The sequence below is a fragment of the Pseudoliparis swirei genome, chromosome 7 (assembly GCF_029220125.1).
Source record: "Pseudoliparis swirei isolate HS2019 ecotype Mariana Trench chromosome 7, NWPU_hadal_v1, whole genome shotgun sequence".
Lineage (NCBI taxonomy): Eukaryota > Metazoa > Chordata > Actinopteri > Perciformes > Liparidae > Pseudoliparis > Pseudoliparis swirei.
In genome coordinates, this window is record NC_079394.1 from 24,125,676 (window position 1) to 24,142,883 (window position 17,208).

At 49.0% G+C, this 17,208-nt stretch overlaps 1 protein-coding gene across 1 annotated transcript; it reads left to right on the forward strand.

The window, feature by feature from the left end:
- Positions 1-3,906: 3,906 nt before the first annotated feature.
- Positions 3,907-15,399, forward strand: hic2 (hypermethylated in cancer 2). Its single transcript, XM_056419232.1, has 2 exons — positions 3,907-4,098; positions 12,687-15,399. Exon 2 carries the CDS (start codon positions 12,751-12,753, stop codon positions 14,461-14,463), a length of 1,713 nt encoding a protein of 570 aa, XP_056275207.1. The 5' UTR covers positions 3,907-4,098; positions 12,687-12,750; the 3' UTR covers positions 14,464-15,399.
- The last annotated feature ends 1,809 nt before the right edge of the window (positions 15,400-17,208 follow it).

Genomic DNA, 17,208 nt, shown 5'->3' on the forward strand with positions numbered 1-17,208 from the left:
AGGTTAAGACTGGCATAGAGCGTCCTCATGGCAGCTCATGAAATAGTCACAAAATGTGATCTTTTGGTTTTACATGAACATTTTGTTTTGTAACGCTCATGATAAAAAACAAAAATGCGAACGTAAAGTCAATCGGATCTTTCCCCCCCAATTTCAACGGAGGACTTTCCATGAGGCCGGTGTTTAACACAGCATGGTGGTTTTGTTGTGATTTTGTTGGTTTGTTGTGGTAATGTTGATTTTGTTGTTTTTCATTGTTGTTGTTGTGGTTTTGTTGGTTTTGTTGTGATTTTGCTAACCTAAAGTGTGTGACGGTTTTCCTAAACCAACTGTGTGGTTTTGTTGCCAAAACCTAGGTTAACTAATAATCCTAATCTTAATTCTGGAAAAAAAGACGGTTTATAGATTGTGTCCTAATTTTATAACAACCACAACGTTTCAGAGGCCATAAATACAACTTGTATGAAGTGCTGAGATGAGAGAGGTCAAGAAAACTTAAACACAAACAACTAATAAACTCATGAGGGAAAACAACTTGCGCTAATAGGTAAACAAGTTGTTATCTCATTAGCAGCTTGTTGACTTCGTCTCCCTGCATACACAAATAAGAGCAGAGGTAACCCCCCTCCCTCCCACACAAACAGATGTGCAGTCACATACCAGCGGGTGCGTAATGAAGACCTGAGCACTCGGTCACACACGCCGCTCCGATGAGCAACAGCAGCCAGGCTCTGTCTCCCGTGCTGCCCCTCACGAGCTTCGGCAACGTGCTGATGTTGCTCTTCAGCATCCTCCTCGCCGCCACCATTATCTTCCTCAACGCCACCATTATCTTCCTCAACGTGTCCGTGTCGCTCGCCATCCTGCTGAACGGCGCGCTGCGCGGCGAGAACCGCTTCATGTACATGCTGAGCACGTGCCTCAGCGACCTCTGCACCGGCGTGTCGTACTACTACGCCGGTGTCCTCGACGTGAGGGAGAGCTTAGGCTCCCCCACGAGAACCTATTTCATCGTGCCCACGTTCCTCGGGCTCTCTTACATGGCCATCATAGCCGCGCAGGCGGACCGGTACCACGCGGTGGTGGCGCCCTTTAAGTACTCGCAGCGCATGACCCGAAACCGGACCCTGCTGGTCATCCTCACCTACTGGGTTTACGCGTACTTCATCGTGGCCGTGAACAACCTGGTGCCGATCGGGGTGGCCAAGAGGGTCACGGGCTTTGGCTCGTTGGTGGCGAACGTAATGACCGTGATCATCATGATAGGGCTCAACATCAAGCTGTTCGCCATAGCGCGGTTCCAGCTGGAGCGGGAGCCGCCGTCTGAGGAGAGGGACAGCAAGCGCTCGTCGGTGTATCTCATCCTGGTGGTGGCCGTGACTTTCCTGGCCACGTGGGTCCCCATATTCTGTCACGTGATAGTGTGCAAATATGTCTTCGGCGTGACGTGCCACAAGTTCAAGAACCAGGGCACCGACCCGCTGCGCGTTCTGCCCCGGGTCAACGCCGCGCTGACGCCCGTCCTGTACGTCCGAGGGTGCTCGGGGCTGCGCGCGACGCTGCTCGCCAGAGTGTGGAGACCCCCCCGCTGCTGCGGTGCGCGAGGGGGCAAGAGGGTGATAGCACGCGGTTGACGGATTTTAGCGTTATCCCATATATACGTGACCGTATGGCTTATATTTAGACAATAATAATGTCTGTAATTTATTGTTTTGTCTTTCCACGACTTGTTGTCACCAACATATACTGCGCCGTCAAACAAATGTTGAATGCAATGTTTTTGCAAATGCTTTCACTTTTTCTTTCTCTCTTCTATTTGTTTTATGTCGGGCAGTGCTGATTCCTCCACCCTCACACACGACATGCGGCCTAATTTTAAAGTCGGATGGATGTCGAAGTCAACGATGTTTTTAATGTATTTTATATGTGTTGCCAATGCTATAATTAACATCTTAATGCTTTTTGTTTGGTAGGGTTTCAGGTTGGAAGATGTTGCACAATGTTTCATCCTCGCACGCCCGATTATTCCCACTGTTGTTCTCAAATTGCTCCCAGAAGTAAAATGTTTCGTCTTAATGTCTGAACTGATCCGATATCTTTTATACCCCCAATACAAACAACTGAAAAACTTTGAAAATGTGACAGTTTTCTCTTCTTATTTTTCTCCTTTCTTTCTTTCTTTTTAATTTCTTTACGGCATGCTGATGTTTCTTTTTAATTGCCAAAACATTTAGTCTGCGATTGTATTCGGTTCCCTGTTGGAAACGATTAGCCTACAAGTGAAATCTGAAAAAGGGCAGAGTGTGTCGACACCTTTATTTGTTATTTCTTGTTCTGATATGCCTCCACTGGTTATATCGACATGTAATGTAATATTGACAGCTTCATTCAATAGATATCTTTGCTGCAATACATCTTAAGCCTCTATACAGGGGGACGTAACCGGCTTATCTCCTGCATCGGCTCATAAGGCAATTGATGTCAATCACTCTTGTTGATGTTTATCACATGCGTGCCTCAGAGCAAGTGGTGTGTTTTCCAAGAGCTCGTGCACGTGCGGTCGAAGCACCTCGATCGTGCCGCGCCAGAGGATGCTGCACTTCCCGCGGCGCGCCGCGGCGAGTCAGCAGAGCGCTGCGGCGCGGCGCCATCAGCTGAACGCGAGAGCGTGAAAAGGAGTCGAGGCGACTGGAAGATCTCAAAGCGATGTGCGCGGTGAGGATCGAGCGCGTGTTTCCTCGAGCCGCGGGCCACGCGGGCGAGAACGCGCGTCGTTCGTTAGCCGCAGCCAGGTGGGATCATCAACGCGGCGATGGAGGGTTCAGAAAACGGCGCAGAGGCGCAATGGGCAAAGTGGGGTCCATTGCCCCCCCACACACACACACCACCACCACCACCAGGCCCCCTGTGTGTCCATTGGCTCGGCGGGGGTCTTCTGGGGGTGAGAGGAGGAGCCAGCAGATCGTCACACTTCCGCACATCTGGTGGCCAATTTTTGAACCAGAACCATTCTCTCTCTCTCTCTCTCTCTCTCTCTCTCTCTCTCTCTCTCTCTCTCTCTCTCTCTCTCTCTCTCTCTCTCTCTCTCTCTCTGCCGATACGTGTGATTCATCGACCATTAATCACTATGAGGTCTGCGATGGCTCTGATGACTCGAATCTTGTGAAGTCTCAAGTTGCAATTGTTTCAAGTCCAGCCATGAACCGATTTCAGGAAGAAAAAGAAAAATACTTAAAACGCGCTTTCAAAATCTATGTTCATATATAAATAGCATACTAGTGTAGCTTGTAGAGAAACTTGATGTAAACTGAAAACAATATTTTTTGAATGCTATTTCTATATGAACATATACTTTTAAAGGGTGTTTTTACTATATATATATATATATATATATATATATATATATATATTTATGTATATGTACTGTAGCCTATATATATATTAAAACATGACATAATCGGCATTTAAAACGGTAAAGTCGTAAGAAATAATAAATGTTCTTATAATATTCTCAATCATTCAATTAAAGTTGCCTTTGTTTCAACCCACTACTGTGTTTTTCTTTTCTTTTTTCTTTCTTATGCATGTTGGTGAAACTACACCCGAAACCTGCGGGTTTCGCTTAAACCCGTGTCATGTAAAAAAAACAATGTTTGTCTCACTATGTTATTGTTTTAAACGAGGAGGCCAATCAATACATTACATATCATCTCGACTCGGACAATGTTTTGCATCGTGGACCTGCATCATAAGCAGTATATAGAACCACGGCTGTGAGGGGAGGCCCACAACCACAACATATCCCTCCCTCCCTCTCTCTCTCTCCCCCACCCCTCCCCAACCCGCCTCTTTCTCTGCCATCTTGCAGGTAAAGTTGCCAGGGGTCCTGGGGCTGAGAAAGTGGCCAAACCCTCCCACAGCGGGCTGTTTTTTCTCTCTCTCTCCCCCTGCTGCACTCTGGGCTGGTTTCTATTCAAATGTGGGTCAGGGGTGAGGAAGCCTAACGTCATAAGCTTTGCAACATGGCGTCTCGAAGGCTGTGAGATGAGCAAGAGGATGGTAAAGAACGCTTGAGGACGATCCTACCGATGTAATAAGGTATTTAAAAAACACATCTGATCTATTTTGTTTTGAAGGTGGATCCGTAAACGCGCAACGCGTTTTTTTCTTCTTCGATCGGGTCGTTTTTCTCCCGGTTGCTGCAACGATCGCAAGCGGCGTTTTTTCGGTTACGGTGGTGTGTGTGTGTGTGCCAACGAAGGAAAAAAGGTGGCTCGACTGGTAGCCGAAAAACCGCCTGCTCGAACCCGCAAAACGGACGCGTTGGCAAACGTTGTGGCGTTTTTTCCCCCTTCGCTTGGCGTCGTGAGCGAATAATAAGAGATGCCCCCCCCCCCTCCCTCCAGTGGGACCCAGTGTGTGCTACCACATATTCGCCAGGCTGGCAAAGCGCAGCGGGCGACAGAAAAAGATCCACACGAAAACAACAACAACACACAAAAACACACTAACCGCGGACACGTCGCGTAAACGTTTCCGCATATTTAGCGTCGTTTTCTCTGCGGATGATCAACCAACGAGTTCGTTGCATCGTTTCCGAGCCGAGTGTTTCATTGAGGTCCACCGCTCTCATGTAACCACAACACTGATGAAGGTTTTGTTTTCTTCTGTCTTTCTTTCTTTTTTTTAAACGGCAACTTATCCATTGAATAATTGTGAAGAAAAAAAAAAATCAACAAGGACTGCGGATTTTACGCACGGTTGTTTTTATACATTTTTACGGGCAATCTTCCTAATGATCACAGAGATGTTACAGCCGGTACATGTGCTGCAACCTGCATTGTTTATATGTAGGTTAAGCCACCTCGGTTTAAGGTTCGGCTAATTACAACGTACACACACACACACACACTGCAGGCTTGGCTACTTGTAACGGTGAATTGCAGGCCTATGGATGTAGAGGTTTGGAAAGGTGGGCCACTACAATCAGACATCCTTGTGGTCGGCTTCAGTGTGGGTGTAACGTTACAATGTGGCCCAAATTTGCCTTATGGAAACATTGTTGAGGGCTATTGATTTCCGCGTGTCTACAACAACAACAACAACTAAAGCGTCAGTATATTTATATATTGACTATTTGACTCCAATGCGTGAGTTGGTAGCAAGTCAAACGAGTGTTCAGGTGCAGAGGCTGCTCTGCTCCCCAGGTGATTAGTGTTGTTCCAGTACCAAGGGGCATGGAGATAATAAGGCCCAGGAATGTCAGTAATGCAACAACGCATGTTTAGTTCTGCAAAGGCTTCTTTTGCTTTTCGGAGGTTTTCCTCGACTAAGCACATAATCTGCACCAGACCCCCGTAACTCTGTTGAACGTGTCAGTCTTCATGCTTTGGTAAAACAGTGTTGTCTCCTCCTCACCTGTGTCCACTATCACGTACATCTTGCCTTTTTGTTTGCCCTCCTTTCCTAGTTTTTTCTTTTAAATGCTGAGATGTTTCTTGACTTGTTGCCGAGGGATTTTTGTCATAACTTTAGTGCGACGCAAAAGACAAAAATCCACCTATGTTCTCGACTTGCTATCAATAGAGCTGCGGCCTAGAACGCAACGACCACAGGACTACATTTTCTCTGGTTACACCCGCCCAGCAGGTGCAGTTCAAGTGCTCTGCCTATTTTATTTTATGCATGTGTATTCGTAACACTTTATGCATGTGGATAATCTGATGACGCTCGTACGGTTGGAGCGGGGCCTCTGCTGCTTCAGAGTGTTTGATGACGACGATAATGCTGCATCTGTAACGGCACTGAGCTTTGAAGACTGACAGTGTGGTGAGGTCATGTGACCGGCGTCTCTCTCTCACACAACCTCATACAGCACTTTGAGGCAAATGTGTGATTCTGGCTATGCAAAATGAACTGCAATTGAGTTGCGTACACTATATTATCCGCCACTCCGACGGAAACCTGACAGAAACGAGAAGCAACCATTGACCAGAAAGTTGCGCTCTGACGTGGTATGTCCTCACCGAGCCCCAACCGCCTGCTTGTTGCCAAATGTACGTTGCAAGTAGGCGCATCGAGTGAGAGGTGTCAAACATGTTGATTATAGGCCATAAAAAAAGACCAAGGGAAGTCAACTGACCAGTGGCTAGATTCATAGACTATAGGTGGACTACAAAGACTGGGCCTGGAGGGTAATTTGAGGCCTGTGTGTGTGTGTCTTGCCTCATGATCGGCTGGTTGGCTCTTGCCTTGCCCTCCCTGTCTCTTCCCTTTCCCCCTTCCCCCTGTGTGTGTGTGTGTGTGTGGAGATCGTGGGCTTACGTTGTTGGCGTGTGGTGCGGCACAATGTGGTAAGGCGTACTTAGGCTATACGTTTCTGCTGACATGTTGGGCGAGGGCTTATAGATTGTGCTTGGCCGATGGAGTCGTACACGGGTCCTCCCGCCCCGCGCTGCGTGTTTTTGGAGGTTCAGCTCTCTTCGTGCGGTCGGCCAAAGCGCCTCCGGGCAGGGCTGTTGTTCTTCTGAGAAGAAGAAACAGTCTGTGGAATGCAGCGCTGATAGCCAGAAGGTTATGCTGTGTTTAAAGGCTGGAGGAGGAGGGGGGGGGGGATGATGAGGGGGGTGGCAGCTCTGTAAAACCTTGGACCATACAGGATCCCTCCTTACCCAACATGCCCTCTGTCCTTAGCCAACGTGTTAGGCTCCAGGTCATGTGGGTCTATGGCTCTTTACTGCGAGGTGTGTGTTGGGGGGGGGGGGTGGTGGATGTTATCTCATCAACAAAGTTCACTCTCTCAAGACAGAGGTCACTTTATCATTCCAATCATATGCTCGCTGGCTCGCCAGTGACGTGTTTGATTGCTTCACTTTTTAGAGGGGGGGGGGGGGGGGATTGCAGGATGAGCTGCTCAGCGGTGTTGCTGGCGAAAGGCCCGTTGTTTTTGTTTGTGTCTTTCTTTGATTACTCTGGGGGGAGGGGGGGAGGTGCAACAGAGCCACAGAATACAGCACAGCATGGAGGCCACGGATGTACACATGCGTGACCCTGGAGAGATAGCGAGCATGCCCTGGTGGAGTTAGACATTTGTATTGATTAGATACCTGGACGCATCTCGCATATCATCTTTTATCTTCTTTTCGTCAACAACAAAAAAAAAAAATTCAGGTCGTCGTTTAACTCGATGGCAAGTGTGCCATCTGTTATTTTGTGACCAAGATGCGGCTGCAAACAAAGCTAAAGCTAAATTCATCCAATAAAATCTCTATAAAAAAGCATTCCGACCAACCTCCTCACACTGGATTGCTTTAAAGCCGTCAGTCATATGGATTCCTCTCTCACCAGTTTCCACACAATAACCCACAATGTCAAAGTTAAAACGTTTTAACAATCACAGAGTGGAACTTCCGTCTTGTTGCAATGTATTTTCAGCGTTATGCACTTGACTGCTGATACCTGCAGCCGTTATTAATAGCGGCCTGTGTGTGTAATTTACCGTACTCTTAATAATCATGACATTAAAATAATAAAGTCAGGCTGATTTTGAAATGGTATTTTGCCTCGGGTCTTAACTCTAACAGGGCGGGCGACAATAAGTGCGATGGGCGGGGTTGTGCAAGTTATTTTTGCACACGTGAGCGAGCATACCTGTTTCTACCTCCCGACCCGCCGGTGGTGTCTCTGCGTTTAGTGTTCCTCGCGGATGGCATGAACGCCACAGAGGAGAGAAACTCATTGTGATGCAGATAAACGGGTCAGGACTCGCGCGGCCGCTTCGGTCGTTTTGGCGGAAATTTCAACAATGATCAGATGTCGACGCCTCCGCTGGACACGCCGTGTTTGTGTGTGAGAGTAAGAGTCTTGGTACACTACGTAGCACCCTTGTATTTCACACTCTGTCGTCTCCGGTTGGAACGTAACCCTGAATATTCTGATGCATCACTATCCAGTATTAGAAAATAACTGTAAATCCAAGACTCCTGGGGCTCGTTATGAATTTCAATGCAAAAAAAAGAAAAAAAGAAAAGAACAACAACAGTACACTGGCTGTCTTTGCCATGTACAGTTATCAAGGTTTGTAAAGGGGTTGTTTGCTGTGTCAGCAGTGTGGCGAGAAGGAAAAAGAAACATCATTACTCTGTCCCCAATCCGATGTCTGATTCAAACTGTCATAAGTGAGCCAGTTTCAACAGTTTAATAGATTATTGAACATAGACACAGCATGCCCAAACCAAATGCTCTGGAGGGGGGGGACCTCACTAGTACGCTTCAAATATTGTTACAATAATTACACTGCAGGTTTTACAGTGACTAGGTTACGGCAGCGCAAAGAAAACCATCCTCCAATTTCCTGCCTTGACCCAGTTTGCATCTTTTTTATTCTTTAGATTTGAAGCGTGCGTCTAAACTTAGTTCAAATCCCTCAAACTGTGACCAAATCCCTGCGTGTGACTCAGCAGAGGGTACGCAGGTGTAAAGCGCCTTACAGTATGGACTGGCTGTTCAACTTTACTCTCTCCGCTGTGCCGTGAGCTGTACCCCCCCCCCCCTCCCCGACGAGCCCGAAACCCCCGATAACTGCAGCATCAGAGAGTCCGACCGTACCCATGCATCAGCGGCAGCCATGTTGGGGGGGGGGGGGGGGAAGAAAAGAGCTCAGAGGTGGTTGCTCTGTGTTTGTATTTCAAACTGGCTTTGTACCATCCCCCTAACCCCTCCCCCACTCTCTCTGCCCACCAGCATACTCCCTGGGCGTGCGTGTGTGTGTGTGTGTGTGTGCACTGTCTCTGTGAGGTCTTTCACTCGTGTACATTGGCTCCCGTCCTCTGCCTGCCTTCGAACGGTCTCCACCTGCACACCCACCGTCTTCTTGAGAGCGTGAGCACCCGCACGTCACCGCTCTGTATCGGTCTAATGAAGGACGAGCCCAGGTAGCCCACTTGTTTTCTATTGGTTGTTTTTAGCAGGTGACCTTTCGCAGCAGTAAGGTGTGTTTTTGTGTGTGTTTTTTTATTGCGCCACAGGACTTCACCTCTGCCCTCTCGCCTCACTACCCCTCCGCTCGGGAGATTAGTGCCACAGCCCACTGCTCTCCCAGTCGCTTGCATGAACTCTGAAAAGTTTACTGACTCACTGTTCAATACATAAACTCCTTGGGCGATGGGAAGGGGGGGGGGGGAGATCGTGTAGAACCAGATCATCCAGACGGCTGGTGTAACAAGTTTAATTCATCGCCTGGCGGCGGCGGGGGGGGGGGGGGGGGCTGTGACGCTCCAGTTTTCAGTCTCTCGCGGTGGATCAACCCGCGTATTTGTCCTCCCGGTCAGAATCTGAGTCTAGTCGAGATCGCCCCTGTCCGCTAATCTCCTCATCAGCAGGCACCTGGCACACGCCACGGTTGAGGTGAAGCAGAGTGGGGTGCTGTGTTCGCTCTCTCTCTCTCTCTCTCTCTCTCTTTTTTTCAATTGAGGTTTCCCAGGCCCTCCTATCATTACGCTGCGGTCTGTTTTGTAAAAGGTTAATACTGCAGCCAAGGTAAGCCGATCCCGCGCTCGTGCTCGAAGGGCAACGTCTACCCTGGTGTGCTCTCCGAGCCCCGGCGCTGTTTCCGGGTTGGTATGTGGTGCAATATTCGGCTCTCCTCGACGGCTATGTTGGCATCTCTCAACCTCCCTGCCACTCTTTTGCTGAGAGCTTTAAAAAAAAAAGAAAGAAGAAAGTCCTACCCTGCAGAAAATTCTTCCCACCAACTCTACGTAGATATGAACATGAACTAGTCATCCTTCATTCTGGAGACATGGCTTTAGCCGTGTCACCTCTCCAATAACGCAGCCATCCCTGATTTTAATACGGCCAACAGCCTGGATGCTACGTTGCTTGTGCCTCTCCAAGCGGCCCAGAGCGCCCTGTGCACTCCCGCGATGCAGAGCGGCCATGATGGCGTGGGCCCGTCCGTCTCCTGTGGTACTAAGCCTGCTTTCCTGGGCAGCACCGTTGGAAGGGGAGCTGGGCCTACACGTGTCCCACCCTAGCTGCATATAGATCAGCCGTAATCCATTAGCAGCTCCTTGGAATCCAGCCGGCACAGCAGAGCAGTGGAGGGGCCAGGGGGAGAGAGAGAGAGAGAGAGAGAGAGGGTAGCTGTGTGGGTGATGAGAGGGAGAGAGAGAGTGAGGGATGAGAAGAGGTGGGGGAGGGCTCTGTATTTTTTTTTTCTCTACTTCTTTTTCTTCCTGAGCTGGTTTCTCCACTCAAGAGCCCAGCCCCCTTTTTATGTCGGCCTGCTGGAAAAGCTTCTTGAATCCCCCCCATAAAGCCTGCAGAGGTGTGTGTGTGTGTGTTAAGGGAGAGTCTTGACTGATATATGGCTTCCTGGCTGGCATCATAGCAGAGGCCCTTCTTTGTCTCGCAGCCCTCCTCTCCGTTACCGCCTGCAGGGAGTGAGTGCCACGCGCACCCCCCCTGTAGCACACACACTCCGTGATTAACTGCAGATCTGGGTTACATATTCTGGAGTCGCTCGTTGTATTTCACATTGGGGGGTGGGGGGGGGGGGGTTGTTTCACGGGATGTGTTTGTATGCCCGGTGAGAGGCTGGTGAGGGTAGGGAGAGAATGGAGAGGAGAGGAGCAGAGGAAAGATGGGGGAGGGGATGAAGAAGAGGAAGACCACGAGTAGAAGTGTCAAAAGCAGAGAAGGCAAGACCGGGCCTGGACCTGAGAGTAATGATCACTCCGGCTGATTGTATCAGCCAGCCTGACTGTTCCAACACAGCCGTCTCCAGGACACACTTCTTCACCTTGTTGTTTCAGCCAGGTGTAATGTATTGTTTCTTTGGGACGTTGCGCGTCGTCCTCGGCAACAAACTCCCCGTCCGTCTCGCCACCTTCATGGCCGTCAGACCTGTGTAGTGATCGTTGTGGCCGACGTGTATCTTTAAGGCTTTGTTTAAGTAAGGCATGACATTGTTGTGTTTCAAAATCCTCGAGGAGGCAAAGCTAAAACTAACGCGCTCAACTAATTACAACTGGAATGATCTGGTTAAAGGAACGGGTGACTTAAAAAGTCAGGCGGTGCTGTATTGTGATTTTTTTATTTTCAATCAGGGTTGGGCTTGATGCATCTTTGTGAATTTGAGCCTTCAGGTGAACGCTTCTTCCAGAGGGGGAGGGAGAGGAGGGGTGTGTGTGTGTGTGTGTGCGTGTCTTTGAGAACCCGAGCTCAGTCCTGTGTCTTTGCCCTCAGGCTTGCCACTTCTATGCTTCGAGCTGCGTTCAGGAACCGCTCCCTTTTCTCCTGCCGAGCAATATGAAACATGATTTTCAGCAAATCTCTCGATTGCCGCTGTGTCTAAACGGGGCATTTTCACATGTGTGGCTCGAGTGAAGCATTTCTCTGCCTCTCTGTGTAATGTCCTGTAATACGGTCTACGCTGCCCTGAGCAGGGTCATTACAGATGCGTGTCCATTTTCCCAGCATGCCCAGGGCTTTATCCATGTTAAACACATGGACAAGGACACACCCTACTGCTCCTACTAAAGCACACGACTACTGTTGTGTCACACCTCATAGTCTCTTTGAATCTAGTGCAGTACACATTTTCTTACAATTAATCGTGTTTTCAGTTTGGACCCCTGTGGTCCGTAGGAGGTCATCACCGTGTAGTCCAACACTGAATGAGATTCATTCGTCCTAATTCCATAAATGAGGGCCTCTCTGGAGGATCAGGTGTTGCTGTTCTTGTCTTTGAGCCGCACCCCCACCCTTCTCTGCCCTCGCTCCTGTGTAGTTTTACCTGCTCAGGTGTCACCTAATCCCTCCCCCCCCACCGGCCCTCCAGTGGCACCGCCCCCCCCCCCCACCACCACTCACCCACCCACACACAATGGGGCAGGGCTGACATTACCATGACCTAATGGACGTTAGACTGAGCCGAGATTCCAAAGAGGGCAACCCCACCGTAAAAAAAAAATCAGGGTGGACGCACCTTTTGAAAAGTAGTTACGTTTGACCCTTTTCCTCTTCTCCGCCCATTTGGCTTCTGTGCCAGAACAGTGGCTATGTGTATCAGAACTTTATCCGTGTGGGTTTGCAATGTGCTGAGAGGAAGGGAAGGGTTCCAGTTTCTCAGCTGCCGTGTGATTATTTGGCACGCTGCACTGACAGTTTTCAAATTTCCTTGTTAACATGATTGATGCGCTCGCCGCGGGAGTGGCAACACAATTGTTTGAGCTTTCAGACATGCAGTCACTGCAACTGTCAACCTGTTTTTTAATGTATTATTCCAACTGAAACTAGACATTAAACCAAGACTGTGGAAGAAACACATTGCTTCTGGTACACCTGGCGCAACACATCGCGTGGTCGACTACTTAACCACGACCCTCCTTTCACGTCTTTTACTTTGGCACACGTGCTGTATTGAAGAACACATTTTTCATATAATCACTCAGAAGGCTTTTAAAGTAGACTCCGGAGAATCTTAAACGTCAGAGACGGTACAAAATGAAAAGTGTGTTACACAGAGATATGCCCATAGACTGTAACCTGCAAAATAAAACATGAGCCAACCTCCACAATGCTATGGAAAGATTGTAATTATCTGTACACTCATACTATATTCAGTAAGCTTAATTCCGTCTAAAATGTAACGCTTACCACCTTTTTTCATTTCTCTCTTCCAGCTTCAGGTGGTGCTCGTGTAGGAAGAGAGAAAGAGGGAGAGAGAAGGAAAGAAGGAAGGTGGAAATGGAACTGCCAAATCATGCCAAACAACTGTTGCTGCAACTCAACCAGCAGAGAGCCAAGGGGTTCCTGTGTGACGTCATCATCGTGGTGGAGAATGCACTCTTCCGTGCCCACAAGAACATCCTGGCCGCGAGCAGCATCTACTTCAAGTCGCTGGTCCTCCACGATAACCTCATTAACCTCGACACGGAGATGGTTAACCCCTCTGTATTCAGACAAGTTCTGGACTTCATCTACACCGGGAAGCTCCTTTCCTCGTCGGACCAGAGCAGTGAGCAGAACTTCAGCGCCCTCTTAACAGCAGCCAGCTACCTCCAGCTCCATGACCTCGCTGCTCTGTGCAGAAAAAAGCTCAAGCGCAGTGGGGGGAAACCCCTGCCAGGTAAACCCTCCACTCCAGGTCCCCTTAGCCGCTTACGCCTCAACAACCAGCGCCTTTCCACTTCGACCCCAGCTGGCCCCAAGAACCACTATCCCCCGACCCCTTCCGACGCCGACCAGCCGCAGCCAGACGAAGGCCTTCGGGACAAGCTCTCGGACGACGAAATGTTCGTCGGCAGCTCCGGGAGGAACGGCAGTGGAGGCAACGGCAGCAGTAACGGTAACCTCAGCAGTGGAGGAAGTGCTGGGGAGCCAGACCTCGGACTGGATCTCTCCAAGAAGAGCCCTCCCTCTGCGGGCACAGCCACTGATGCCCTCAGCCCCCACAGCAACTCCCAAGAATCCCCTCAATCTGCCTCAGTATCCACAACCAACAGTGCCTCCCTGGATGACTCCTCCACCACCTTACCGGGTGTTGACACCTGTGGCTCCGAGACCACGGATCTCAACTCCTCCTCGAAAGCCTCGGAGGAAAACCAAAACCAGCCCGACGGCCCCCCGCCCCAGAAGAAATCCCGGCAGGGCGCTCGCAAGAACGAATGGCCGAAGAAAGAGGCGTCGGGGTTGAAGTCCGAAGACGACAAGCCACTGGTCAACGGGGTGGCGGCGGGTCAGAAAGATGGCAATGCCTTTCAGTGCAAAGATGAGGAAGACGGGGGGGAAAACGGCCAGGACCACACTGACGAGAGCGGGCAAAGCGACGGCGAGAGTGCAGGGGGTCGGGGGGGAACCGGAGGGGGGCACCACAGCGCCAACTACGTGTACCGGCAGGAGGGCTTCGAGCCGGCGTTCGGAGACAACCTCTACGTGTGCATCCCCTGCGGCAAGGGCTTCCCCAGCTCCGAGCAGCTCAACGCCCACGTGGAGACGCACAACGAGGACGAGCTCTACATCAAAGAGGAGGGCGGCACCTTCGTGAAAGAGGAGGATGAGGAGGAGGCGGAGGACCTCTCCGCGGCCGTGGGTCCCTCCAGCTTCGGCTCCGAGGCGCGTCCGTTCAAGTGCACGGTCTGCAGTAAGAGCTACAAAGACCCGGCGACGCTGAGGCAACACGAGAAGAGCCATTGGCTGACCAGGCCGTTCCCCTGCAACATCTGCGGCAAGATGTTCACCCAGAGGGGCACCATGACGCGCCACATGCGCAGCCACCTCGGCCTCAAGCCGTTTGCGTGCGAGGAGTGCGGCATGCGCTTCACGCGCCAGTACCGCCTGACCGAGCACATGCGCGTCCACTCCGGGGAGAAGCCGTACGAATGCCAGCTATGCGGGGGGAAGTTTACCCAGCAACGTAACCTCATCAGTCACCTGAGGATGCACACCTCACCCTCTTAGAAAACGCATCAAGCCAAAGAACTCTGGGATATTGAAAAAAAACAAAAACCTCTACCTTTTTTTTTCTTTCCCCCTTCTACCTTTTTTTTTCTTCTTTCCATCTCAACAGCAATGAAACGCACACGCACACGTTCACACATCGACACTCGGAGTTCCCTTCATATGAATTCCAGTTTACGACGTCGCGGCTTCGTGGATGACGGTACGGCCGTTAGCCACGGCGGGCTCTCGGTGACGATGGGAACTTGTTGATCGTAAGGACCACGTCATCCTTTATATCAAGCGGCGTCTGCTCACCGCTCAGGAGTTCTCGAGGGACAAAGTCTCTCACCCAAAGTCACAAAGCCATGGTGGTGTGGCACGACTTCTGTCAAATGTGAATGTGGCTACTGACGTAATGTCTAGCCCCCCACCCCCCCCCTCAACTCATGCCCCTCCGCCGCCTTTCTCTCTCCTACCCTTTTTGAGCTTGTTCAGATTGCTCCTCAAACTGAGCGACTCAGAGTCCCCTCTGTACTCCAGTGCTATCTTGACCAAAAACCCATGCAAACAATACTGGCAATAATTCAGCAAAAAGATAAGTTTGAACCCTGACAGCTTTATACCCTTTGTTATGTTGGTGATGGGGATCTGTGGGTGAGAGGAGGGGTGACTGGGGTTTGGGACCATCTCCATGCTTTAACCGAAAAGTCCTGAAAGAAAATGGTGGGATGACCTTTGGATTCTTAAGTTTTAGTTTTACAGACCACGAATACTCAAAGTCTCTCTCTGTGGCCGCTCGCAGCGATACAGGGTGGATGTTCATTGTTGTTTGTTTTGCCTGCTTGTGCTCCCGGGAATGAATCCTGGTTGGAAAGACAAACCCCTTTGAGGTACTTGATTTACGTAAAGAACTTGTGGTGTTTCAGTGAATGTTTAAACTGGAAAGTCTTGGGATTTTTCTTGTGAAGGGGAGTGGGAAGGGGGCGGGGGGGGGGTGGGGGTGGGTGGGTGGTTAAAGGGGGTGAGGAGACTGTGTTTTACACTGACGACTATGCTCAGTGGGTACGTTTATTTTTTTGTCTGTATAGCTTTCCTCCCCTCAGAAAAAAGAAACGTCTATTTATATAGGCTTGTGACCTCGCTACCTCTGATTACTCTTACAAACTCTATGTTGATTAGTTGAAAGTTCCGATGTAATTAATTGTACAAAGTGTGTAGATTATGGAAACTTTTCACCTGATGCTTTAACCTGCCCATCTCTCAACACAGGTTTTTAATGCTCATAGATTTTTACACATTAATATAGTTTTTTTCTTTAGCTGTTGTTTTTACTACTTGTCAAATATAGCTTTCCTGGGCGCCGTGCTCAGCGCGGCCCCGCCTCAAAGTGTACTGTAGCTTCCCGCCTGGAGCAAATAGTGGTGAGTTAGCGTAGATGTATAGTTTTCCAAAGATCCTATGAATGTTGAGGAGAACAGTGCTAACTAACATTGCTAGACAAGTTCATAACCAAAGTTAGAAAAAAAGATGTACTTAAGATATATAGCATACTAAATTATTTCACTTTTTGATTTCTTTTTTTGCTGTATAAAACAAATTATGAATTTATATTCCAGACAAAGAGATCCTCTCTTTTGACGGAGCTTCGGCCAATGACTCTGAGACTTGAGGAAGGCTTTCGTGGTTTGCAAGGAAAGCTTGTGCTGATTGGTGGGCTGGTATGATTTAAACCTTACCCCCCCTAATGGAAATGGTAAAGTAAAAAAAAAAAAGAGATAAGACGTGTTCCCTGAACATGTTTTTTTGGTTTATATCCAGAGTCCTTATCACTTTATATTCCCTAACGTAAAAAAAATACAGGACTTGATGACATTGTATGTGTTCGGTTTCAGACCCAAAAAAAAGCTAAAAAACACAGGAATTAATTCTCAGAATTTTAATGTGAAGTTCAAGTTGCTTGTTTGGTTTTTTTCCCCGGGGGTTTTCTTTTGAGCCAGACTTGTGAAAACTTGTAATAAGAAGGGAGAAGCAGAGATGCACTGGACAGTCGGACAACTCATCGGTCTCCTGTGGCATCCTTTTTGTTTTCTGATTGTACTCCAGGATATCCCAGAATGATTTTTAAATTATTTGTAACCTCCAAAGCTTTACCTCATCGTAAGCAACAAGCTGGGAACTGTTGTCCAGTGTGTCGACTCTTTAACAGTCGACGCTGTGGAACACAAACCTTCACTACAAGTTTTTGGTATAGGCATTCCTCTATCACGTTGGGTTTAATTGTCTTCTTGATATATATATTTTTTTCTTTTTATTCCTCCTTCGTCCTCATGTTTATGGCCTGTGAAATGTTAGTTATCGCAGCGATGCAGCTACAGTTCCACAAACATCACTACGTTTTACGGTACCTGCGTCCTGGACTCCCAGAGAGTTGCGACTTTGTTATGTTGGATGTCGGTGTCTTGCTGTTAGGAGCAGTTGCCGATTTTAGTGATTGCATGGTACATCTACTAATTTCTTCACACTCCCCCCCCCCCCCCCCCCCCCTCTAGACACATGTTATTTATCGCCTGATCCACTGTTGCTTGTGACCTCTCCCAGGCTTAAGAGGGAGTCCGCAATGCATTGCCTTCAAACGTTATCGTACTTGTCAGCACTTACTGCAGTACAGCGTAATGTCTGTAGTGCAAAAGGTGTTTTTTGTACATCCAGATCTCTAGCCATCTCTGCAAAAAGACTTTTGCAGCCGCATTTGAATGCTTGCTT

What these genes read in the sequence shown, in the direction of transcription:
- hic2 (XM_056419232.1), top strand. Translation starts at nt 12,751, where the DNA reads ATGGAACTGCCAAATCATGCCAAACAACTGTTGCTGCAACTCAACCAG.